We start from the raw sequence: 27,974 nt of genomic DNA on the forward strand, positions 1-27,974 counted from the left end.
CACTGGACACCTGGTGCAATGAAGAGAAACAGTTCTGTCCCTGCTGGTTTTGCCTCCCTAACCCACAGGAGCACCAAAGCCAATACGACACTCCCTTCAGAATCCCCAGCAAAGACCGACAAACCTGCATTGTATGACTCACCCTGCGCACCACGCGGCTGTGCTTTTACCAGGTGAGAAACTTGGGGACCCCCTCATTAGTAGAACTTAGAGCGTTATAAGAATGCTCATTCAAGTTGACAAACGTTTTGGCTAATATCTTTATTAGTGTGTACTGCTCTGAATATATGATTAAGTGTATGTTTTGGTTTAAGTGAAGGAGGCCCTACTCAAAAAGAATGGGATGATTTTCAAAGCATTTCACTCCAAAAAACAAAATGTTACAAAATGAGGATTAGCAACCTTACTGTACCTTACAATTAAAAAGAAAGTCTTTATTTCTAGTTTTGTAACAAGAGTAATTCATCCTCAAAAATAGATATACTCATCTGGTTCACAGGACCAATCTTGGACTACCTAATGTTATTTTATGTAAGATAGTCCAATATGAGTGCTAATCTGGGTCTATGAAACCAGACATAAAAAATAATTTTACAATAAGGCAACTGTAAAAGAGTTTCTGAGCTGACTTGAATTTGTAGTAAAACATATTTGTAGTGCTCATCCCCAAAATGGCAATGTCTCACTTATTTTACATGTGTTCCAACTAGTCTTGCAGGTCCCAGCACATACCAACAGCACTTATCGTACTTTGTACATGAAAGGTAAAGGGTGGGATTGTCAGACAGAAGCTACTTCTCAATGATCCCCATTCTTTAACAATTTGGCAGTTCAGAAGATCATGTTAATCTAAGCTCTTTACTAATAGTTTAACATTAAATATGGATTGCATTTTCAGTGGGGTGCACAAAATGAGATAATCTCAGATCTCTAGTTCTATAGCTCAGTGCCTTGTGAAGGCTTCCCAAACTATTGGGCTTTCACCCATTATTATGACTGGTAAAACAAAAGCTGCAAATGAAAAAATAAACTTAGGTAGCTTTGTCCTTTGTTAGCAAGACCGTGGGACATTTGCAATGATTTTCTGGTATAATTTTTATTAGACCAAAATTATTAACCATTCTGGGGGTTTTGTTAACTTTTCAAATGATTTCTTCCAAATATTAGTTACCAGATGTGGTTTGGGGGTATGGCTGATTAACTAGTCATGTATGAAGACCACTACAATCTTTGCCCAAATCTTTAAATTAATCCTGGCCTTAAAATCACTGTCAGAATGTAAAATTGCTAAATAGCTCCCCGCAACCGAAACGATGCATTATCCTCGGAGCTATTCAAAGTATGGATGGTCCCTGTTTTCTTGTGTTTCTTCAAAACAGGGCCTCGTTGTTAAGGTTTTTTTTTTTTTATTTCTTTCCTCAGTGGTGTCATTATTGCATAAAACCTCCATTTCATAAATATTATTACCACCACTCTTGTTGTAAACAAGAAGCATGAGAATTTGTCTTTGACAATTGATATTTTTTTCTGTTAGTAGATATCAGAAACATAAAATTCTGTATACTCTAGTATCACTGTTGATTGTACAATTGAATTCCATAAAAATGTAGCCAGTGTACAATATACCCATGAAATTATGAAATTACAACCAGCACCACTATACTCTCTATGAAGCTTTACTGTGGTTCAGTCTGGAGAATAGAAGGCTGTCTCATTTTTTTGTTTATAAGGTGTACACTGCAAATGCTCCAGGTTATTTTACATCTCTGTTAGAGACATTTATCTCTACCTAGGCACGGAGATCAAATCATGTGCCTACTTTTAAATTCCCTAAATTGAGATCTAATATGAGCCAAGGTGTCTTTGTAGATCAGACATCTCATCTTTGGAATTCATTGCCTTCAAACATAAAAACAGGCTCTTCAGAATTCCTTTTTAAATCACGCATAAGTATTTATTTTAAATTTCATTAGGGCTGCAAATCCTGTAAATACTGACCAGGATCATGTAAATTGGAATGGTTTATTTTGTTATGCTTTTTTTTTTTTTTTTTTTTTTAACTAAAGTTTTAACTATATTTGTTCTGATCGAATGATTTGTCTCTTTTTGCCATTGATTGTATAATATTATTTCTTGTAACCTTCTCTTGCCAGTATCCCTTTGAAATTAGATGTATATCCATGGTGTTCTATCCTGGTTAAATGAGTATGTTTTAATTTGAATTTGAATGAAATGATTTAAACAAAAAGATATTGCTATTGCTAGGGGTGTACTAGAAGGAACCTCTTTTCTCCAACAAACTATTTGTATTTTGGAATATACAGGTTTACCAAAAAGGCCACTTTTGCTAATGCAGTGGTATATTTTAGCGTTGCCATAATGTAAGGAAATAACGCAGGTCCCCGTGTAACAGTTCATACATTTAATTTTTTAGTGTTGCTACATTAACTGTTTAATACGACCACCATTTGTCCTAAGAAGGGCTTTCACTATCAAGACAACGTTTAAAACAGCAGAATGCTTCAAGGACCCTCTCACAAAGCTTCTGGATTGTTGCCTTCAGTTAGGAATGTTTTTTTTCCACAGCAGTAGCGCAAAGTGACTCCATAATCCCCCTGTATCGTCAAAGCATTCTGATGAGGTTATATACCGAAGCTACTCAGTAAGATACAGCTATTAGCAGGGAAAGTCATAACCTTCGCTGTATGCAGCTGCAATGCTCCTGCTTGCAAGTGTAAGAATGTCACTCTAAAACGCCAGCATATCACAGGGATATTTAGGGCACTTCTGAAATCTGCAGCCTTAAGCTTCCTTCTTTGGCACTTGTCTCTTAGATTCACAGCAAGCAAATTGTGGGGAATAATAAGCTTAACAAGCGTTTACTACACTGTCAGTCATAGAAGAATAAACTTAAGTGTCTGGCATTCATCTGTTGGAATTTGTGTTTTTTTTTAAAATTTCTTCTTTATTTGCTTTTTCAAGGTTAGTTGACAGGGCTGGATGCAAAAGCAGAAAATAGTCAGAAGTTCCGTCTGTCTTCTAGAAACTGAGATAATCAAACATACCCAACAGAAAAAAGGTTTGAAAAATACCATTTGGATAGAATTATAAAACCTCTATCTTATCAGTGCCATTAGCAAGGCACGTAATTTGACAATACAATAGATTTAGAACACATTTTGAATTGCATACCAGTAGGCAACCATGGCACTGCAATGAATTTTTACTGTTCTTAGGTTGATGCCATTGGGATACAGATTATATGTTACAATATAGAAATGTTACCGCTGTGGTACCATTCTACCTATGGTTTGTACTATTGTTTCTGCCCTTGTTCTTAAGGGAGCATTGGCTCTGGCGCTGCTGTGGATCAGGGAGGCATCTGCAGGTCTTGTTTCTTCTTATCATACCCAGTGAGCACACCTACAGGGCTGGCCTTTTTTTCTAGAAAGGCCAGTAGCAAGAAGTAAGTGGCTTGGTAGTGGGAAACTGATGCAGAATCAAAAGGCTATGGACTGTTTTTTTTTTTTTTTTCTCAAATTTGTTCACACTAATAATAGAAGAATAAAATCTGAATTTCCAAAGCAAAAGAAAAATCTAATACAAGCATATGTGTTAAATTCAATAGGAAAACAAGAGCTAGCACTGTGGTGTCTGTCAGTGGTTCCAGAAGTGACACATTACCCCCTTTGGTGCTAAACATTAATATTGTAATGTAACGGCCCAGTTATGTCTGGACATCCTCTATGGACAAATAATAGCTATTTGCTCGGGAAAGGGCTTCATGGAGACTATGACTACTTTCCCTGGCCATGCCCAAAAGCTTTCAATAATGCAATTGGACCTACGTACAATTTTGCATTAAAGTAACTAAAATCCAATGTCATATTGGGACAGATTATTAGATGAGATACTTATTGTATAATTGGTGATAACATGTTGACTGATAATTAAAATTGGAAGCAATCCAATCTACAAAAGCGCTGCAGTGTCAGTTTTGTAAATATCACTTGGGATTCAGTTGAACTGCTTTGCCAGAAGCACAAATAGTGTCAACAGCATTCAATCTTACTTCTTCAATCACTTTCACAAGGTCGGGGACTTGCAGAAATAAAAACTACCGTTCACAATGACAATTGAGTATACATTTCAGTATATTACTCCATATCACAGGCTTGGCTAAAAAGTTAATATGGAAATTGGAACGTGCTTTCATTTACATAATACTCTTGATATCCCTGAAATAGTTTTAGTGTAAAATGCTGTTAAGATATAATAACAGTCTAGCTTGAGTTCCGCATCTATGACAGTGAGTAATGAGAGTGGTCCCTTTTTTCAAAAGTTAATACAATCATTTTAAACAGAAGAAAGAGACCATTACAGTAACAGCTCTTCCTGAAACTAAATTGCTTCTTGATAGTTTTTCCTGCTACAATAATGTATTCCTCTCTAATGTTTTTTTTTTTTTTTTCAAAATAGGACACTGGGAATTAATCATGTGTTTTTACAATTTGCCTTCGATAACTACCTCCTTGCCAGATCTCTACTGTAAAAAGACATTTTAATCTTATAGTCATAAAAGTTTACTTTGATACGCTATTGTAAAACAAAGAGAAAATAAGAATAGTGTGATGAAAATATAATAAAGAAAATAAAAGTGTGCTAAACTGCAAAGTTTAAACAAAAAAGGATATATTAAAAGGGAATGGTATTTTCAGGGTCCCTTTAAAACTTGGTTTAAATAAACAAAATCATCCAGCATCCCATACGGCAGTAATGCCCTCCCCAGATGTGTCCACTTGACTGAGCTCACACGCTCTTGCCACTTAATCTCACCATGACTTACCTCATGTTCCACAATTGGATTAACATCAATCAGTTCTTAGACACCTCCAGTAGCTCTTGCATTTAAGCAAGGTGCAAGAATTCCATTTGGCGTGCTACTGACTATTCAATGTCGGGATCATGACTGTTTGTATGGATAAAGTGAGAGTGGTGATTATGGAATATTTGGCCTCTTGTCCCGCCTGTTAACGGGAGAAGCCACTGCCTACTCTGAAAAGAGGAACTGATCTGACGATGAAGCTATGCCTTTCCCCTCCCATCAAGAGGACTACCTGCATTTAGGTGGAAGTTGGGGGGTGGAGGGTAAGATTTCAACTGTGTTTGCAACAGCAACTCCAAGGTGAGTTTAACTGAGATTTATATAGCATACTAGGAAGTGATCTAATGAGAGAGCAACTACTCAGTAATCCTATTGAGAGCAATCCTTCAATAATCCCTCCCCTGAATTTCAGCCTAAGCTTCTAATTAGTGAAACAAAGACAAACCACACCGTTTCTTTTTTTAATGCCAAAACTTATTTGCGTCATTCTTTAAGAAGTGTTTACTAACCCATTTCTAAGATTAGGTAAGTCATAAATATTTAAAAGTGTAGTGCCTTACAGTTATAAAATTAGCTTTTACATCAAACAGGTTGTACCTTGTTGAACCCTAAAAGAACATGCCAGTGTTTTTATTATCAAAATCATAATTTGAAAAAAAGTCATATCCTATGTAATTTATTAACTCGGACAGTACTTTCTCATAATCTACAAAGAAAATAAACTTTGGGGGAATGTGATATTAACCAAGGCTTAAACCCCATTTGTGATATCTCATTTGTATAAAAATATTGAGTGATTGAGACTGTGGATGTGTTAACCCTTGAGGAGAAGAATGGGAGCCCTTACTTTACATAAGAACTTTCCCAAGCTAAAAGAAGCACACCAATTACACTAAAGAGTGCCAACCCTTTTTGACAGAGATATTTTAATTGTACCATAACACATTTTTTCTATGAAAAATGTTCTAATTTCGCATTTTACTAATTAATGAGGTGAAATAGAGCTTAATCACATAGCAAATGCAAAATAATCAATTTCATTGCTGAAGCAAAGGAAATTCCCCTGATATTTTTAAGCAAATTGCACAAGCAGGAAATGTGAAATTTACAAAATCTAAAAGCACACAAAAGAATGAACACATGCTAACTCCACTGCAGTTAAAGTTATTAAATCATGCTCAGGGGTTTGAAGCAAGGTGGTAAATATTATACAATGTTGTACGCTACATTGCAGGATACAAACAAATGTTAAGCTGGATTTTACGGTTCACATAATAAAGTTAAAACTGGAACAGTATTGTAGCCTCTGTACTTCTATATAGTTGAAGATATTCTACTTTAAGCCTCAAGGTGTGTTATACATGCTACCAGCTGACGCTCCATACAGCTATAGAAAATATTTTATGTGATAAAGAAAGGAGATAATGCTGTCCAAAACTGCCATACAGACGTCTTTCTTGAGAAACAAAAACAATCCTTGTTTTTGTTATAAAGATATTGTTATCAGAATCTGCCCATGACGGTTTGTGCAGTTAAGCTTCTTGGGAAACTGACAACATGATCAAATAGAGTATGAATCTTGTTTCTACATTCAAATGCCTTTTGTGAGTTATTTGGCCATTCTACATTTATTTTACAATCAATTATTTTTGACAAAATAAGTATTTAGCAAAATCAGTACTACATGTTTTTGTGTTATTTTTGGATCTGGTGAATAAACACTGACAGTAATCTTGAATCTGTGTTTCTTGAATTTAAACAATTTGAAATATATAACATACAGGAGCAATCCAATGTGTATTTGAAAAGTAAACATGAACTTATAAACCTCTCAGTGACAGTAGACTTGATTAAAGTAACACTCTTGAACAAAACATTCCTTAAAACAGTCAAATGTACTGAACAGGGCCCCATGGTCTTAAAACTATCACAAGTCAACTCATTAAAGCAGCTTTAAATTTGTATCCTTGTCGGTTTCTTTAAGTTAATGAGAGAGGGCTGAATATGCAAATGTTCCTCTGCCCACCTCTTTATACTTGGACATAAAAAAGCTGTAGATCTTGTGATCTCAATCTGTTGCTAGTGTCAGTCTTAATTAGATAGTTACTCAATAGCTCGCTATGTAAACATTTAAAAATGGCAATGCATTGGTTCTACAATGCCAAAGTAATGGTAACACAAGGACAATGGTAACAAAGATAAACAGGTAATCACCAGATCAATACCTGTCTGAAATCAATTATGTTGACATTGCTGGTAATTCTAAAGTCTTCTGATGGTTTAACTAAGTGTTGTGTGTGTGTATGTGTAGTCCATTTGCACCTGAATATGAACTCTGCAAATTACCTTTTTTCTGTGAAGTGTATATTTTTTTTTTGCTGCTTGGAATACACACACAGAATGTCTTCTTTAAATGGCCTGTATGATATCAGCTTACAGTGGGTCTTTTTTGTTTTGTACCCATGATAAACCAGACCAATAGAAACAGTCAATAAAAGCCTTTGTCAAGCTGTTGCTTTCAGCAAGTTGTCTATGAAGACAAGCCATTTCAATTTTTCATAGTATGCAGCACTTCTTGGTCCAGGGTCATGCTTGGCCAGGTTGACATTTAGCCAAGACGAACCAGTGAGGTCCAATAGTTCAATATGCATCACCAGTTGCCATCTTTTTTCTCTGTCATTTGTTTCATCCAATTTGGATCTGACACTATTAGAAATCTCATTAAAACCATCATATGCCCAGCCAGTGGCACTGCACGCTTTGTTAAAATCCCATTTTGTATTAAAAATGTTAACCATAACACTAGCAGTACATAGGGTGCAGTGCCATAATATCTGGACATCTTTAAGGTGTTAAACTTGAGGGGTACATGGTTATAATCATGACTAATTTCTTCAAGGCTGGTTTCCTGAGTAGCCCATGCATAGACGTAAAAACGCATTTCTTATTCAGAAAAACGTTCTTATATTAAGACTGTTTTCCCCCCCTGCAGTTATTAAGCAAAAAATATTAGTTTTCGCAGAAAAAAAAAAAAAAAAAAAAAAAAAGCATTTTTCTAGCGCTGTTGTCATCCGTTTTGGCTGCCCATGGTAAAAGCCTGACCAGTGTCCAACTGTCCGCTCATAATGACTAAAAAACTTACTTGCAAGTTCAATATTATAAACTAAATCTCTGTGATCCCATGTGTACAAATAAGTCACGTGAGCGACCGCATATTTACACACCAGCAAGAGAAGAAAAAAGTATGTCACTTTCAATAAAATAAGCCAGTTAGCTTGTTTTCCTAATTCCCCCGCCTGTTCTCATCTGCTCGCGCGTGCGCGTGTGTGTGTGACGTATTTGCTTTCTGAAAGGCGTCCAGACTTGATTTTTCAATCCACATCTCAGATCCTGATTCAAAGCCTTTGATCTTTTTTCTGTCTCCTTACCCGGAAGAAACCCCTTGGCTTCTCAGCTGGGAGCTTGTGCACACGTGGAAAACCTGGCTTGTTTCCACGTTCTTGCCAAATTTAGTCATACAAAGGCAACCGACAGAAAAAAAAAAAAAAAAAAAAAAAAAAAAAAAACACGATGAAAGAAGCAGCCGACAGAAGATCAGAGGGAGCCGCGGCTCCTCCTGTTACCCCACCTCCGTGCTTTATAAAGATCTTCCTCTTACTCCAAAGCTATTCTCACGCAATCACTCTACCACCAACTGCAGAAACGTTTTCCTTAAAAACAGTACAGATACAAAGGACTTCCCGTGTGTGTGTGTGTGTGTGTGTGTGTGTGTTTATTCCAATCCAATCTAATTTTACAGAAAAAAGGCTGTGCAACTTGTATTTATTGAGTTGTTATTTATTTATTTATTAAGAAATCGTATTAAACAAATTGTTGTTGACGTGGATGTCCTTTGACGTGATTTTTTTTTTTTTTTTCTATTTATTTTTTGTTAATCTTAATCGTTCACTGTACTGTATCTCGGTTGCACGCAGTACCAGCATCCTGCATGCTACTGGATGAGAACTGTCAATACCCCCATATTCTTAGGATTCAAATCACGCGCCGCAAATGTGTTTTGTTTGCACTTCATTTTTAATCTTCATGCACTGCTTCAATTTTTGTTATTAGCTGTTATGCGGTGCTCGGATTTCTTATCGTGTATACTGGTAATAATTTTTTGAAGTGTTTTGTTTTTACCCAAATTGACTGTAAACTAACCGTGGGAAGTTTCATTTCTCCACGTTAAAAAAAAAAAAAAAAAAAAAAAGTTTTAAATCACATTTTATAGAACTATAACTCCCGTCAGAATTTAACGCACGGTCTTGTGTTATTTATCTTCTTCAGACTTCCTTCCTTAACGTTATTTGATGTTTTTGTAACACAGTAACTTCTGGGGTTTTACTTGGTGTTTGAAGTTTTGGGCACCGGCAGCTTGGTGTAGTCTCCCCTCAATTTTGGCGTTGAAGCTGAGGCTTCCTGAGTTTATCCTCCTGTCATAAATCATTAGCCTCCCCCTCACTGTCTGCCTTAAAACGTTTGTCAAAATAAAGAGAGGGGGGAGGGGTTGGTGCAGGTTTGGGAAATGATCCAACCCACATTAAGGGGAAACGACAAATACAGAAATCCTTAAAAGGGACATCTCTCTTTAATTAAACTAACTTTATTTTTTTTTATTTTTTTTTTATGGCTATTGAAATAATTTGGCAGTAAATATACTTATACTTTTTATTATCCCACGGATAGTGATCGGGGTCGTTTGTGAGGAGTATACACACGCCTTTTAATTCCTTTAATTCGCTTTTTGTTTATATCCTGAATTGTTTAGAGACTTATGGCGTAAGGAGAAATTGAGGCAAATGGCATACCTTTTGAGATGAGTAAACTGGCAAGGAGCATACATGTAATTATAAATAGAAAAGGATAATATATATATATATATATATAATATATATATATATATATATATATATATATATATATATATACACACACATATACACACACAACACACACACACACACACACACTTTTACATTACAAATATTCAGGACTATGCAAGTTGCACTGTTCAACAAAATAGATGTTCGGAATTTATAGTCATTCGTTTATACATCCAACAACTATAATATAAATCATAAATAAATAGCCTAAAATATCTGATTGACTATTTTATATATTAATGAATAAACCCACAATGAACCATCCACGACCTCGAGTTTAGGGTTGTTACAAAAAAAAAAATAATCTAAAACATTTTATAACGAGATTTCTAAAAAGATGAACCTTAAAACAATCGCAATATTGTAGTCTTATTCATTTGAATTACCCCCAATTTTCTACCATAAACGTGACAAACGTCTTCCACCGAAACGCCAATTGTCGTTCTGAAAGGACTAAGCCTGGGCCCATGTTTACAAAGTATCGAAACTAATTGATAGGACATGACAAAACAATATCCTTTAATTTACTTAAATTAGGTCATTTTCCACCGATTGTTCCACCTATTGCACCCACCCGCCCCTCTACTCTGCGTGCTGAGAATATTGAGCTTCCACAGAAAAGCGGGGTTTAAGAAAATTAACCCATAGCAGGCAACTACAGGCTCATTGCACGGGAGCAGGCAAAAACAAGCAGCGTGCTGCACAACACACTCTGTATAATTATACAAAATCGCATCTAATAACAACAATAAAAAACACATCATCATAGTTGTTGCTGTTCATGAGTTACGTTTTGTTTTACATAGAATAATGAAATGCACAAACGGAAGTGCAACTCTTCATATAGAGAGAGAGAGTCGAAACGTACGTGTCGTGGACGTGGATATGTTTGTTTTAATACAATTTATGTTTGTGCAATAAAATGAAATATTTTATATATATATATATATTGCTTTCACAAAAACAATATCGTATTTTATTGCGGCGAATGACTGAATTACATTCTGAAGAGTAACATTGGAGGTTGTAGATGACAATTATTTGAATTGTATATCCAGTGTCACGCAACATTTTGCTTCCATAAAGGTGTAACATTGTATAGGTAGCTAACGTATTTGCCTATGGAGAGGGCCAGTTTCCTATCGTTAATTACCGTTAAGTTTAGTGTGATATAATATATTGCCTATAGTTCTGTTTCTCGGTTTACGTTAGCTATATAAACGTAATTAAATCAATATGTGACAGTGTTTGTTACAAATAGGTCTAATATTAATAATAACTAAAAAAATAATCCATTCTTTGGAGGAATGTTTGCTTTAGTATTTGACAGTTATTTTTAAGCTTTTTTTTTGTTTTTTGCATTCAGTTAAATGATATAATGTTTTAGTCTGAAGTTAAAAATCCTTTAAAATGTTATACAAATGAATAAAGATTGAGTTCCTGTGGTGTTATATGTAAATTTTAATTTTTTTGTGCATATTTGCTATTAGATCTTTTATTTTGATCAAATTGAATGTTATATATGTTTGACTCCCAATAGGCTTGCTTTCAAATGCTTTGCAAAACAGTGGCATATTTTAAATAGAAGAACACTTCTCAAAATATAATAAGAACCACTCTAGTACACTGAAAACATCCAGCATGTATTTATTTCATTTTCGGATATTGTAGTATTAGATGCATAGTTGTAGCAGACTATACGCCAAAATGATTCAATTATGTTTGACACGAAAGTTAGTTAGCATTATTTTGATAACACAAATTGAATGGTTAATTCCTTCATTATGAAATATGAAATTCCAGCGGGCTTGCTCGTGTCAATCAATTAGAAAATAAGACATGACCATTTTTTTATTTGACAAATATTATGAAACAGGTCCTGGCTTTTGAACTACCTTTTGAAAAGCCAGTTGAAAAGCTGTTTACATTGTCGTCCCTTTAACAGGCAGCTGCATGCGAGTGTCATACCTGTTCAAGTGAAAAGAAATCTCGAAATGTTTTAATGTATTTGGTATGTGGATGTGTTAAACGGTTTCCATTAAACTCCAAATTTAGGAACCCCCAAAAAACCCTTACAGGAAGTAAAAGCTTGTAACAATTACTTAAAACGTCCATCTTAAAAAACAAATACTTTGGCTGACCCAGAGAGGATGTTATAAATAGAGTTTGGGGTTCTGCAATGTTTTTGGCTCTAACACACCTTAGTAGCTTGTGAACTGTGGCTTGTCTTAAAAGCACTTTTAACCAGTCTTTCACCCTTACTGTCTTTTTTTAAAATTATGGTATTAAGTCTATCTGCAGACTGGAGTCAGTTCTCTCCCCCCCCTGTATAAATCTCCCTCTACCCCCGCTCTGTCAGGAGTGTCAATCAGAGCGGCGGCTTCCCTTTCATCTTCACCCTCCCAGAGAGGGAGAGTTTCATTGCAGACACTCACAGAGAGGCGCGCCAGTTCTGAAGTCAGTCTGCAACGAACACTGATACAGCAAAACAGAAACAACAGTGTTCTCTCTTTTCTTAATTCGACATGTAAGCTTTTAGTAAAAGTAAAGATACACTGTTAAATAATACATAATATAAATTAGGGCTTGCTTTTCTCTTTCTAAATCCAGAGTGGGAAGAAGGAACTCAAGAGTTGGACACATTTGAGATACAAATATACAAATTCAGCAGGTCATAAGTTTTCTTTCTTTTTTTATTTTTTCACTCGCTATGATATTAAAAAGAACCCGCTGGATCAGAAAACAATTATAATTTTATTTCTGGCGCACCGAAGAGGACATTCATTTTTGTTTTGTTTTTAAATCATTTAAACACAATTGTACAGGGGAAGTTCGGCGTTCATTTTTCCACAACTACCGATTCATCATATTTTACTCGTATATGAGTCGCTCACAGGAGTTTTGTTAGGATAACTGAAAATAGGAGTAAAAGAAGTAAAGTGACATGCCGTTTAAGACTGGTAGGAAAACATAATATCGATATTCAACGACTTTATCTACAGCAGTATTGGGACTTTTTTTTTATTTCTAGTTGTTCAAATAATTCTTAATAGTTCTAAATCAAAACAAAGAACTACTGCATGCTTGAACAGAACCGGCGTGTTTGTAGAGGGAAGTACACGCATATTTGAGGTTGCTAATCTGTACAAAGGACTGTGTGGATAGGGGTTTGTTATTTTTTCGGACTCTTCCGGTTTCGTTTTGGAATTGAGGTACCAATATTTTTTTTCCCCCAAAAGAGTGGTTAGATTTATTTGAACAAAAAAGAAAAAAAAAAAAAAATGCCTCAATTATCTGGAGGAGGCGGCGGTGGAGGGGACCCAGAACTCTGTGCAAATGATGAAATGATCCCCTTCAAAGACGAGGGGGACCCCCAAAAAGAGAAAATCTTTGCAGAAATCAGTCACTCCGAGGAAGAGGGAGATTTGGCTGATATTAAATCTTCTCTGGTAAATGAGTCCGAGATAAACCCAAACGACAACAACCATGAGGTAAGTACTGTACGCTAATTTCATGCTTAAAAATAGTTTTGTGCATTTTATTTTTAAACAACGGTATTTGTTATGAAGTGTGAGGTGCAAGGTTGAATAAGGTAGTCGCGTGCAACTTTAACCAAAGAGCTTTGATTAAATTATCAGTTTCAACTTTATTTTTAGTTATCTAGTTCTCAGAGCCCATGTCTGCACAGCGTTGAAGTAGCTTTGTTTTCAAAATATAGTTTTTAATTTAGAAGGTGCACCTCCACTCAATACAAACATTTGTGACACCCCAAGCAATGTCTTTTTTTTGTTTACAGTCTGTAAACCTCACCTACACAAACAGAAATGACAATAATAGGTGTATGAGTCATCAGCATCTCTACAACCCACACGTTATCTCGAATGAAAACACGTTGTATCGTGTTTCATTATACCGGCGTTACCGGTGCACCTAGGCTTTGCGTGAGATTAATCCGAAAACTTAACAACCTTTTCTCTGCGCTCAGTACTGCTTTTGGTAGCTGGGGACAATAATCTATAATGTACGATGTATGTGAAACTCCAAATTGTTAGTGAATTGTAGGATATTTGAAACTTGCATGTAGTTTTGGTGTGGATATATTTTACATATTACAGGCCTTTACAGAATTTACAGAAATATGCTATTTTAGCCCTAATTAATATGATCTGGCAGCAACCATTAACTGGCATTAGCTTAGTAAAGCATAATATATTTTGCATTTTGTCACAATAAGATTTAACAAATCAGGCACCCAAAGTCCCCCCCCCCCCCCATTTTCTTGCCTGTACAGGTGAAAAGCCACATCATTTAGTAACATCACTTGATATAAGGCTTGCACAGAAAAGCATCTCTTAAAAAATTTTGGAATGTTGTGTTATGCCGTTGACAGCCTGAAACAGGTACTGTGGTATGGATAGCCCGTGTGCTAGAGTATAATTCAGCATGGCTGTTTACATGTGTAACCTTGACCTACCTATTAAGGTTTTTCATAAACAAAACAGGGCAAAAATTAACCGGAGCTGTGGTTTGAGAGAAGTAGTATTTTTTGTTTTATTTTCTTCCTACTATAATAAAACATTAATAACAAACAGAAGTTCAGATGAACAGGTTATGGAAGCCAGCTTCCCTTTTCATTTAATTGTTGTTCATTTGTATCTCTACAACCTTCACATTATCTTTGTAGTTAAGGGATGCCCAAATCCACTCTGCCGTCCTCCCTTTCCTGTGAAAAGGGGGAGACTTGCTTTTAGTTTTCACTGCATTTTTTGTTTCTTTTCACTATTTGGTATTGATGTCATTTATCAGTCTTTTTTTTTTTTTTTTTTTTTTTTTTTACCTTAATGGCCAGTCACCAAGATGTTAATACTTAGTAAACAACAAAATACGGTCTCTTTTTAACCTAAAATGAGACTATACATGTTCATAGTAAATTGAGTCTTAAAGCATTTATTTTTCAATCTGTAAATGTCTGGTATATCTGTTAAATTTTGTTTCAGGCATATGTACAAAGCTTGTTCAATATCACAAATGCAGTTTAAAATATGTATTTCTTATTTAAGCACATCGTTCTGAATAAAATAAAAGCATTGGTTAAAAGCAGTTTTGAACAAAGGAGCAATTAAGTGGGATTTGAATGTAATAGTGGTGATTTATGCACACTGTTAAGTTAGGGCATTCACGCCATGACACTGTTAAAGGATTACACATTGAAAAACATACAGTACCAGGTTTATGGAAAGATACATAGGCTAAACAAAGATGACAGCATTCTGCATCATCATAAATGATAATTTTTGCCCCCAGGTGTGCATTCCAGTGTTAGGATTGTAAGTTTGTAACATTGTCTCGTTATGTTAAAACTGCCAGTATAGATCTATAAAACCATTTTTAAGGCCACACAATAACCACACAATGATGTAACACATTTAGGGTTTCATTGTTTGTTCAGTTTTCCATCACTATGTAATTAATGGTATTGGTTGCTTTACCTGAACTGTGTACAAGTGTTTAATTGTTCTACAGGAAAACAAAATAAATAGCAGCAGTAGATTAAGTTCAGATCGTGTTGAATTCAGCTGAACAGCTGGAAAGTGCTTGTTCATAACTGGAGCTGAAACTGCATGTTAAAGTACAGTAGCTTTAAAGTGACCAAATATATATTTAAGGTTTCTGATTAAGTGAGGAGGCTTATGTGATGAGTCTTTGTTAGAACTGCATTGGCCAATACTTACAAGAATACCAATAACCTAATAAGCGATAGATTCTTTCCTTTTGTATGGGATTCTTGGCTTGAAAGCACAGAAATAAGCCAATTCTTTTGCTCGGAATTCACATTATCCAAGTTTAAGAACCTCTGAGTTGCAATTTTTCATTTCACCGTGCTAGTTAATAATGATTTTGAATACACAAGTCACCTTCTCACCCCCACCACCAACAAACAAAATTAAACTGATGTATATTGCCAGTGAGGCTGCTGATTAAGTTGTGCACAGTGTTTAGTGAACTCTGTATTCCATAGTTAATGACGCATCCCTTTTCCCTCTGTGCATGCAGGCAGCTAGACGAGAACTGCAGGATTCTTACCATGAAAAACACAGAGAACATTGTGATGGTAAGTATAGTGTTTTAAGTGAGTATACTGGCTGCAGACTGCAGTCTTTATCCAGTGCAGTAGGGCAATGGCTGATATGTACTACATGTATTCATTAAATAAGAACAAGGTGTAGGTTTACTTTTCACACTGTGCCTTTCATTACATACAATGCACACTTTAGGGGGGATAAAAGGGAAGAACAATGAACCCCAGCCCCCTATTGACATGATGGTGCCAAGTAGCAACCCTGGATGGTCTTTTGACAACCTGGGATACAAGCTGCAGTTATTTCTACATGTGCTTCAGAGTAAGCCCCATTGCTCCTGACTTTCTTATTTTTTTATTTGACATTTTAAGCGTCTGTTTATCTGGTGGGAGGTTTGTTTCCACAATTTGAGGGAGGGCAAAAGTGAAAGAGACCTGTTATGTTGCACCATCTTGTTGTTTTTATTTTTTGCTACCTTCAAGGAGATGGAGTGTGCTTTTAAGTTAATATGAACAAGTCTTAAAATGCATTTCTTCAATGGCCTGTGTTGCTGAGCAAAATGAAGCAGACCCAACATTAAAAGGTATCGCCATCAATCTTTCTGTGCTTCTCCAGAAAAAGTATCAAAGTAGTGTTTGGTCTGTAAAGTTGCCCGTACAAACTGGTCAGATTTGAAAGAAGGGAGAGTTAACTCTGTTTAGTGCAAGTGTTTGTGGGGCATCCTTGTTCGACAGAATGGATACCTATTCTTCCTAATTGCTTTTAATTAGCATGACTGGGCTGAGTTGTTCTGTTGAACAATCTCTTTTTCCTCTTTTAAAAGAAAGGGAGGTTGGCAGTGACTGTTTGTAAATAGTGTTGAGAACTACATAAGTGAGAGTACACATTATTAGAAATAAAGTTCCCTTTTATTAGAAGTAAAATAAATTAAAAGGGGACTTCATATTTCAACCTTTACCATTCTGAAACTCAGGATACTACTTATTTTTCCCTTATTTGACACACTATTCCAGAATGCTTAGTTTTTCACACTGGAATGTTAAGATTATTTTCTTAAAAAAATAAAATAAAAAAAAATATAGCAGCACCAAATCACATATATGTAAAAAGAGACTAGAATGTTGATGGACTGTCAGTGATGTAGAGAAGTCCAGTTTCTGAAGAAAGTCTTCATTGTTTTTGCAGGAAAGCATCACGACAGCTTATACAACAAAGGACATCCTTACCCAGGCTATCCCGGTTACATCATGATGTCAAACATGAACAATGACTCTTACATGCCCAACGGCACTCTGTCTCCTTCGATGGTCAGAACGGTAAGTGAAGAATGAGATTTTATTTCCTTCCAAATTCCGCAAGACATGACTAACTGAGTCATTGCAGAATCACCATGCTGATGGATAGATGGTATGAGGGGGCGCACTATCAGCTTTATGTTTTGTCTTGGTGAAAACTTCCCGTTATGTATCTAAAACAAGGTTTTGTTTAGTTTTTTTTCCCCTCACTAAATGCAGATTGTCTAGGTGCTTCTGTCTGATTACTCCTGAGTTTGGCTCCAGAGAGTGCTGTATAATGCAAGCTAGCAGTAGTGATGATTTAAAATGTGGATGATGCACCCTTTTTAATATTATTTAAAAAAAAAAAAAGGCAAACTAAAAGGAGAAAATATACTGGATTTTTTAAAGTAAAGTTCAGTATTCGGCTTAGAGATTATTCCAAGAGGAATTTTTTTTTTTTTTTTTCCATAATTTTGTTTGCACATAAAACTACAGTCAGATGTTGTGTTTAGCTTGGTTTCTCAACGTGACTGCTGCTGTTGTCCAGAGGGAATGTTAAATCAGATCTGCTTCCCCTTCATGTAATCTTGTGAGTCCTTGTACGTATATGTTTAAAATATTGCTACAGTCTATGATGGCGAAGGGCTTTATCAGCATTTGATTCTTAAAGTGGAAACCAAGATAATTGGTAGCAGAAGCTTGTAATGATGAGTGATTTTTAGAGGGTTGGTAACTTATCAAGTGGAGCTGTTTAAAATGCCAGGAGGTAAAAAGTAGCACTGCTGACTGACACAAGCTTTTACAGCTAGTGAAACAAAGAAGTGGAAACCAAAGCTGACAGAAATAATGAGAACACATGTGCTGGATAATTTGGTTGTATACTTAAAGATGGCAAGTTTGTAACAACTAGAGCATTTTTTTACAATGTGTGCATTGCCATTTTAAAAAGGCAACAAAAACATACTTTAATTGTGCTTATGAAATACAGATTTTTAGTTCTCTGTAAATTAAAAAGTGAAACATGTGATGGAAATACTGGTGTGTGTGTGTGGTTGTTTACTGAAATGAGAGTAGCTCTAATTATACAGCGGTATTTGACCTATTTTCCTCAAACATTAAAGAAAGGAAATTCTTGTTCCAAGGTATTGGAAGCTGGATGTGTCAAGCTAATATTAATGTATTAAAATGTTGGACAACATTTAACCTCACACTCTTCTGTTTGCAGATTAACCTTAATGTTATGCAATGGTAAAAAACTCAGAAACTTTCAGTGGCAAACAAGACTCATATTGTTGCCTTAGGATTGGATTAATGACTGTACATGTAAAGTGTAGCTTTCAATAGTTTTAATGTTTCAGATTCATTATTCCTTCCATACTACCCCAACTTCTGTCACAAGTACAAGGGCATGTGTTTTAACATGTAGTGGTAATGCTATTTTTTTTGCTAGCGCTGGGGTCTCCCATTTAATTGCTGACACGCTTGCCTAAAGAGCAGTGCATTCAGACTGGCATCCAGCTGCTGTGCTGAAATCAGATACAAATGCCAATTCCATCAGGTTAGGTAAGACATGGGGATCAAACTTTTGCAAAGAAAGCCATGCCTCTGGGGCTCATCTAGCTCCACTGCAGCATTGCTCAACACCAAGCAAGAGCTTGTATGGCTACTGTGTCTTTTTATTTGGTTAAGACTGGTAAAGCTGCTTGTTTCAGATGTACAGCTGTGGCCAGTTTTGCATCCCACATAGAATTAACCAATTTTGCTTCATAAAGTTGAATGAAACCTGCTGAATAATGTTACGTAAACATATGTTGAATACACTTAATGAAAAACTGTTAAATTAAAGAATCTAACATGAAATACTGTACTTAATGTTATGGCTTCTGGTAGACTTGTGATATTATTTTGTAACTTCTTTGATAACATGATGTTAAATTAAAGATCTCAGTTATGTGTTTTTTTTTTTTTTTTTTTAATAGTTTGTCTAGGTGATGCAAAACATTTGGTCATAGCTGTATACCTTGAATGAAAAATACCTGTTATGAAGGTATTTGTATTTTACTCTCCTGGAATAAAACATGTTGTGAAATGTAATATCTTTAAACATGTGGCGTATGCAGCATTTTACAGTAGGAAAAAGCTAAGAACGAGAGAACTTTGGCAGCTTTAGTTTCCCTTCCTATTTTTTAATCTTGGCCCAGGAAAGTTCAGATCCCAGGGAACAGGCCTCACTTAGTTGTGCCCTGTTTGTTCCACTTTCTTCGTGTGCTCTCTGTGTGATTAGGCATGGTGGCAGATAGGTCTTCTCTTCATGTCTAGTGCAGGTTTGCTTCATGTTTTGTGTTCGTGTTACAGAAACCCTGCAGCGTGAACAAGAAACCCATTACATGTCTTTGTTTGTATTAGAAGTTGTCTGTGTCACGGCTATATTCCAACATAATCCTAGTTTTGTTTTTTATATTTTTATTTACACATAATTGGTTATAAATCAGCTAGTGGGGCCTTGTTTGTCTTTGTGCAGAGTACAGTCAGGTGGGTGAGAAAAGGTATGCTGGAAACCTTGAAACTCGAGGTTGATGATAAAGTTAAAGTAACACGTTTCTTGTAAACACTATAGGTGTCCTTTAGATTTTACACCAAAAAAGTGAACCAAACTTGTACATGAGCAAAAGTTTATTAATATTTACAGGTCAGTACCACTGTTACTTTAGTGACTGTATAGTATTCCGTGTAACTTGCATGGTTTTGACATGGGTGCATTAAACAGTTAATGTGTCTCTAGAAAGGGGCTTCAATTTGTGTGGTTACGTAACTCTCTAGCCTCTTATCAGCTGAACTACAAGACTGGGAGCCCCAGAAGTTATTAAATGAAAGCTCTGCATCTCTAATCGTGTTGTTTTTTAATGACGTACAGCTGCTATTCAGTTGCGTAAGATCACATTCTCTCACCCGCTACCCGTCATTGCAATCGGAAGACAAACTCACTCGCTTGCTTGCTCACTCACTTTGCCTTACCCACAGCCCCATGTGGTAAGCAGTTACCCATTCACGCCACCTCTGCCTTTTGCTTTCTTACCCGTGTTCTCTTCCAACTGTCAGCCCACTCAGCTTTTCCTCCCTGCAGCCCACGCTGATCAGATAGCAGGCTGGGGTTGGAAAGAACGGTTGAGATCGGCTGAGAGATGCATGAGCCCCTTTGTGAAAAGTGCGAGGTTGACCATTTACATGCCGCTGTCCTCTTGCATAACAAAGCAACTGCTAGGCCACATCTGTTTTCTCTGGTGAGAAAGAAAGTTGTCAGGCGATGTTACTCAATACTATATAATTTCTGAACCGTGGTGCCCCAGCTCACACAGTGCTATGTGGGTAGTGGTATACTGCAGTTTGAAATGTGATTTTCGTAGTTAGGATTGGACATAGACTGGTATTTAGTCACTATACTTGTAATATGTCTTATGTCTCATGTTTTTAATACAGTGAAAGCTGAACTACCAAATGTATTTTAAAACTGATGTTGTTGTTGAAGTATGCTGCATAGACAGGACAGTGTGGAAATTTGGATGCCTAAAGGGTAACGTGTAAGATTGCAGTGTTTTGATAATGCATATCAGTGTTTTGAGAGAATACAAATTTTTGCAAACTATAAACCAGAACTCTCACCAAAACTTCCAAAATAGCATCCCACTTGAATAGTATTCTATTGTTAGGCTAGCCAATTTAGCAATAATGGCAGTGATGTGAAGTAAGACATCCAAATGAGATTAATAGGCAGACTGTGCTTGTGCCCTGTGAATAACCACATTTTCTTCCTATAGGGGGAGTGCCCCGTTTTTTAGTGTAGTAGCCCATGACTGTTTTTGGGCTTTATAATATACCCTTGCTTAGGAAGGCTGAATCATCTGCCAAAGGTTTTACAAAGTTGAAATGCAGTGTTAATTTAATCTGTATTACCCCAACCTCTCTCTATTCATATTGCTTTTGCTAGCAGGAAGATATTTATACCATTAGTCATGGTGCTGATAGTTTTTAATAGTGAAGTTAGATATCTTGCACTGAACATGGAATATGACAGGTGTGTATAGCATTACCTAATTGAATTCAGTTCTTGGGAGTTAAGAGTTCAATCTGAAAATGTAGTTCCTTGTTTTTGTTTTGGCGGTCTTTGCTGGTGGCATTGCCTTTATAGACACTTATGCTGAGGCACTTTGTGGACATTAAACTAGTGCAGGTATTGGTCCTCTTTTTATGACCAAGTGAGTAGTGCTGTGTAAAATATCTATCTAAACATAGCTGTAGTATTGCATTGCACTGCGCTCTGTTTAAATGACTCCGCAGGCCTTGCTCTGTTGGTTTGTGATGCAACCCCTCTGAGCTGCAGCAATGAAACCGCCATACCAGAGCATGTGGAGAACGCAAGCGTGCAGGTAGCTGAGTGAGCTGGAGAAGTCAAAGCAACAGCTAAACCACAACAGCACCTGGTGTGCAGCAGTGCTCCACGCCTGACCTGCTCTGCTGAAGGAGGGGGAGGGCGCTTGTTTGTGTTTTGTATAGAGTGATGTCTGGCTGGTTAGGATGAGGGTGGGTGGGGTGGTGGCACCAGAGGGCAGCTGGGTTTCCCTAAACAACCTTTCAGATGAGTTTCAGGTAACATTGTTTACAATCTATTTTCTTGCTACTTGTTTGGTCTGTTTTTGTGATGTTCACACCCACCTGTTAACTCTCAGTAGGAGCCTAATAAAGTGCTTTCTGTTTTTTTTTTTTTTCTATTTACTATCACACTATGAATTTAGTCCATCGCCTAAACTTCATTGTTTCCTGTATCTTTGGATATCTCTGGAAATTGGTCCTATAGTGGAGGTGTCCTGTAAATTTGTCCATACATTGATATGTTGTACTAATATATTTTTGCTTAGAGAACTACTTATTCAGTTGTGATTTAAACTTGGTTAGAAAATTCTTTAGCATAAGTAATTAGGTTTTGTAATATGTGGTAGCCTCCGTGTATAGTAACACCTCCTAAGAGAACACTTCGCCTTGGGGAACACCCTTGTGGGGAAACTGATTTTTTCCCAGGGGGTGGGGGGACGTGAATCGGATGTAAGCTTTGGTGTTTCCCATTCTGGTGAGTTTCTTCACCATTCTGTTAAACAATGTGCCTGTCTTGTATATTGCTGCTGCATTTAACGTGTGTAGGGGGGCTGTGTTTACATTTTTTTTTCTTTTTAGTCGCCAATTTTTTTATTGATGAGAATAGTTATATAATATAGCGCCCTTCACAACAAAAATTGCTGCAATGGGCTTCACATGAATAAAAACACTGACAAATATTAATAAAATGCAAGGACACATGCAGAACTGTTACTATACAGTGTCAGGAAACACACAGAACAGTAAAAGGCAGCAGAGAATAAAATTAACATAATTTTAGCATAAAATATTACATTATAAAAGTGTGTTTTTAATCTTGTTTTAAAAGCATTGCCACTTGGTGTTTCCGTTACAGCGCTGATTGTACATTTTTAAATGTCGGTCATGGTGTTATTTTCAATGTACCTTAATGTACAAACGGCTCAATCTCTTTTAAAATAACAAATATCAGAGGGCAAATAGGTCAGTCTTGTATGCACTTTGAATGTTTATTTCTTTGACAACATTAAATCAGCACCACTAGAATCAGTCTACTCTGCCCAGTAATACGAATTTCTAGAATCAGTCCTTTGTCTTTTCAAAACTATGTCCTAGATTATCCTCTGCCTCTGTCTGTAACTTTTTGACTTTGTCATGACAACTTGGCGGTTCTGTGATTTAACCCTCATAATTATCACAATGTCTAGAGACTGCTGCTGAACACTCTTCTAAATCTGCCATTTCTAACAGATAATGATGGGGAGGGGCTAGTTCTCAATTTGAATTGGGTGGTCACGCACATGATGATGACGGTGATGATGTTGAGGAGGATTAGGGCTGTTCAGGTCACATTGTCTTCTCTCCTTCCCAGGCTTTTGAAGCTGCTGATCCAGAGCAGAGCCTTTCCTTCCTCATATAAAGTGGCACAACACAGAAATGTCTGGTTGATTGATGTCCTGTTGCATGTTTTTAAAGCAGTATATCAGGCAGTCTTCATCCTCACCCACTGACTGCATATACCTCTTCAAAATAATAAATAGATAGATATAGATATTTCCAATAATTTAAATGGGAACTAATTCATTTTTCACTGTAAGACACATCCACATACTTTAATATGCTCTAGGCATAGCTTAGTTGGTTACTAATTGGTTAATTTCATGCTCTTTCTTTTTTTTTTTAATGCATTTTGTGTTTCTAAGGTAACGGAACTTTTGTAGAAAACCTTTACTTCACTCTCTCACCTTTTTTTTTTGTCCCATCAATAAGGCACTAAATGGTTTCATCCCAGAGGAGTATCTGTTTATTAACTGTCATAGAATATACCCTCTTGTAATGTATATTTGGCTCATACAAGGATATTAGACGCCATGATGGATCTGTTGTGTAACTTTGTAGATGAGCCATAAGTTAATGCTTTATGGAAACATTACATTTTTACATATTTGTTTTACTTCAGCACCACAGCTCTTGTCCGTGCATGCATATTAATTTGATGTAGCCTTTTAACATACTGTAAGCTTTGTTAGTGTCCAAACAAAAAATAGATAGGAAAAGCATACTGTATAAATTACTATACTATACTTATATTCAGTTACAGTATCACTGCTTTTGAGAAATATCATGTAGCAAGTTTTCTTTGGTTAGTCAGTTTTTATATTATGTTTTACATTTGTCAGTTGGAAGAACAAAATGGGCTGCTTTGGAACTTTTTCAATAAACAAATTATGTGCATTCCAACTGACTGTTAAAACAGTGTTTAAGGAAGGAGGCTTATTGTACTGTGTAAAATGAGCACTCTTGAAGAAGAGCAACAGTTGTCTCGCTGCAGTGTCTAGCCTGTCATTGTGTATGTGGTTTGTTTTATACAGTCAGCTGGTGACAGACCCATTGTTCCACAGTTTAACCACTTCCCACTTAGGGCCAGATATTCAAAAGGTTTGTGCACCGCGCAGAGGGGTATGTGCATCACAAATGGCCGTTGTGCCGAAATTGTGCCAAGTTGCCATATTTGAAACGTCATTTTGCGCATCACAATCCATTCTGCGCTGTGCAGAAATAAAATGTATGCATCGTGCAATATGGGTGGAGTGGCCGTCAATATGTGTGATCCTGGTATATTCGAAGGTATACACTAAGCACAAAACCAGGTTTGTGATGCGCAGAATAAGCATTGTAAAAGGACTGCGTTAACTCCACGCAGACTACCATTCCAGCACTGACTACAATGGGAAACATGGGTAGCATGCAGCGTGTCCGTCGACGTGTAGATGTGAATGACGCAAGGCACACCCAGCAACAGCAACCCTGACATAGACGAAGATATGCTAAAAGAGTGTACCAGCTTCGGCACACATATGAGGAGCTCAGTAATGAGCAAATCGTGTCCAGGTATCGTCTTAACTCATCTATGTCACATGCTGCATGATGACTTGGCCAGAACAAACCTGCACAGTCATGCCTTGTCTGAGCAATTGGTACTGTTTGTCTGTGTATCCTTGCTAACGGGACAGCAGTGTTGCGACATGCTCAGGAACATATTAAATTCCCCAGTACCAGGTCAAACAGTGAGGAGGTAATGCTGGGTTTTTATGAGGTGGTGTGAAATTTGAATAGCTATTCCATGCCATGTAAACAGGGTATTCCGAATAAATCCGTCCGTTTTCTGGATATCAGTATTCCGAAAACATGATACCGAATACCCACTTTGTATTAGCATACTATCGGAATACTAGCCCTTCTAGACACCTTATTCAGAAAACCAGTTTTTTTTCTAGACGCACCAGTTGTCGTTTTATAATCTATAATATATAATATGACTACTTTTGTGCCCAACAAAGCCTTTGCAAAAACTGTGCACAAATATATTAGTACGTGTATGACCCTAAACTGGTTGCCAGCTGTGCAATATCTTCCTAATTTTTTTTTTTTTTTTAGTAGATCAGCAGTCAATACCAATATATACAGTGCCTTGCAAAAGTATTCAGACCCCTGACCAATTCTCTCATATTACAGAATTACAGATGGTACATTGAAATGTCGTTCTGTTTGATATTTTATTTTTAAACACTGAAACTCAGAATCAATTATTGTAAGGTGACATTGGTTTTATGTTGGGAAATATTTAAGAAAGAAATTGCCCTAATGAGGACACAATTACCTTACCACTGGCCTCCACCTGTGAACCATTAAAAGTTGCTGTCACATTTTCTGGATAAAAACCCCACCGTTGAAGGATCATTGGTAAGGCTGTGAATCTGAAGGAAAATAGAGAGGCCAACAATCACTTTGAAGGAGCTACAGAGTTCAGTGGAGTAATGGTGCACCAGTCAACCATATCAAGAGCTCTGCATAACACTGAAAGAAAGAAGCCGTTACTCAACAAGTACCATCTGAAAGCATGTCTGGAGTTTGCCAGAAAGCATGAGAGTGACCCAGCTGCGATGTGGGAAAAGGTTTTGTGGTCAGATGAGACCAAGATGGAGCTTTTTTGGCCAAAACTCATAGCGCTATGTGTGGCACAAACCTAACACTGCCCATGCCTCAAGACACACCATCCCTACAGTGAAGTATGGTGGTGGCAGCATCATGCTGTGGGGATGCTTTTCATCAGTAGGGACTGGGCATCTTTTTACAATTGAAGGAAGAATGGATGGAGCAAAATACAGGAAAATACTGCAAGAGAATCTGCTTCAGTCCGCTAAAAAACTGACGCTTGGGAGGAAATTCACCTTTCAGCAGGACAATGATCCCAAGCACAAGGCCAAAGCAACATTGGAGTGGCTCAAGAACAAAAAGGTGGATGTTCTACAGTGGCCCAGTCAAAGTCCTGATCTCAATCCCATCGAGAATCTGTGGCACTATTTGAAAATTGCGGTCCACAAGCATCGTCCAACCAACCTGAACAACCTGGAGCAAATCTACCAAGAAGAATGGGCCAAAATCGCTCCGACACTGTGTGCAAGCTGGTACATACTTACCCCAAAAAACTTAAAGCTGTTATTGCAGCGAAAGGTGGCTCTACCAAATATTAATGTGTGGGGGTTGAATACTTATGCAAGCAAGATATTTCAGTTTTTTATTTTTCTTAAAAATATTTCCCAACATAAAACCAATGTCACCTTACAATAATTGATTTTGAGTTTCAGTGTTTTAAAATAAAATATCGAACAGAACGAAATTTCAATGTACCATTTGTAATTCAGTAATATGAGAGAATTGGTCAGGGGTCTGAATACTTTTGCAAGGCACTAGGCATATATATATATATAAATAAAAATAAAATTTATTTATTATCCTTGTAGTCAAATTGAGATTAAAACCTCTTTTACGAGTGAGACCTAGCCAAGCAGGCAGCAGCAAGTCAATCAGACAAGAACAACAAGTACACAATAAAATACAATTATAACACAGGCAAATCACATTTAAAAACAACAATCAAAATACACAAGTGCGTAATTCAACTACTTAAAACAATTACAACTCTCAGTCACGAAATCATGCAGTTCACTCTTAAATTGCAATAAAGATATTTGGGTCTGCTGCTTTAGTTTGGACTGGAACTCGTTCCAGGACCATGGGGCATAATAAGCAAAGGATCCTTTACCAGCCTCAGTACGCACATTTGGGATTTTAAAATGCAAAAAAAGAATGAGATCTGAGGCTATGGTTACTATGGGAAGCTATAAGGTATTTATTTAAATAAGTACATTCATATAATTTACATTGAATAGCCTTATATACCAGAATATACCAGTGTTTCAACCTGCGTAAAGCCAAAGAAGTCCAGCCTACCAAATCGTATAATATACAATGATGAGTATTAAATATTGTATTTGTATTGTACCTCAATGCTGCATGATATAGCGAGTCCAGTTTATGTAAAGTTGATGGTGATGCAAACCTGTATTCTGCATTACCATAGTGAATTTGCGGCAAAAACATACAAGCAATAAGCCTCTTTTGTTTCCATAACATATATGTTCATATCATAGTGACGTTTATAGTGTATTCCCATGACCAACAGACGAGTGTGGAAACATGCACTTGCCTCTTTTCAGCACACTGCCTTTGTTCTGTTCCTTTAATGCGGTCATATTAGCATATGGTAATGCATCGGTAATTAGAACCATGTATTCTAGGTGGACAATAAATATGCACTAGCGCAATCAAATTTGAATTGGGCGAAAGCCCAATATCTGCGCGATAATTACGATGCGCCAGTTCCATTAACTGCGCACGCTGGCTCAAATAGTGTTGGAGTAACAGTCCACTCTGCAGTTAGGTACAGTAGTACAAACGTACAATAGTACAGAACGCCAACCCCCATCCGGATCCACACACCCCAGATGGGCAGATCAGTTATGTGTTTTATCACTGAGTATTGTATTGATATGATACGGTAGTGTGTTTACATATGTGTTCTTCACTGCTCCACAGGCATATCGGCATCCAGCGTGTGCCATCAAAGTTTAGAAATGAAGATTGAGAGAAGAATGAAGAGGGGAGGGGGGGGTCCTGCCTGTCTTTGCTGTGTGTTGTCACACATCTGTAAATTAATTGTATAAATACGTCATACACCCATCTTGTGGCCTGTTGCTTAATTAATCTATTCCATAGATTGCTGCATATTACGGGTGTAGGGGTGGGCAGCTGTAGTTCGGACAGCCACCACTGTCAGGGC

General features: G+C 36.8%; 1 protein-coding gene across 8 annotated transcripts in view; it reads left to right on the forward strand.

Annotated features, from left to right (window-relative positions):
• Positions 1 to 12,252: 12,252 nt before the first annotated feature.
• The window catches only part of lef1 (lymphoid enhancer-binding factor 1), a 70,625-nt gene continuing 54,903 nt past the window's right edge, over positions 12,253 to 27,974 (forward strand). For all 8 annotated transcript variants that reach the window (XM_041260932.1, XM_041260940.1, XM_041260950.1 and 5 more), the window contains exons 1-3: positions 12,253 to 13,298; positions 15,862 to 15,919; positions 17,073 to 17,203. In XM_041260932.1, coding sequence (XP_041116866.1) covers positions 13,089 to 13,298; positions 15,862 to 15,919; positions 17,073 to 17,203 — 399 coding nt within the window. In that variant the 5' untranslated portion in view covers positions 12,253 to 13,088. The remainder of the gene's footprint in view (positions 13,299 to 15,861; positions 15,920 to 17,072; positions 17,204 to 27,974) is intronic.

This window comes from Polyodon spathula, chromosome 1, assembly GCF_017654505.1.
Source record: "Polyodon spathula isolate WHYD16114869_AA chromosome 1, ASM1765450v1, whole genome shotgun sequence".
Lineage (NCBI taxonomy): Eukaryota > Metazoa > Chordata > Actinopteri > Acipenseriformes > Polyodontidae > Polyodon > Polyodon spathula.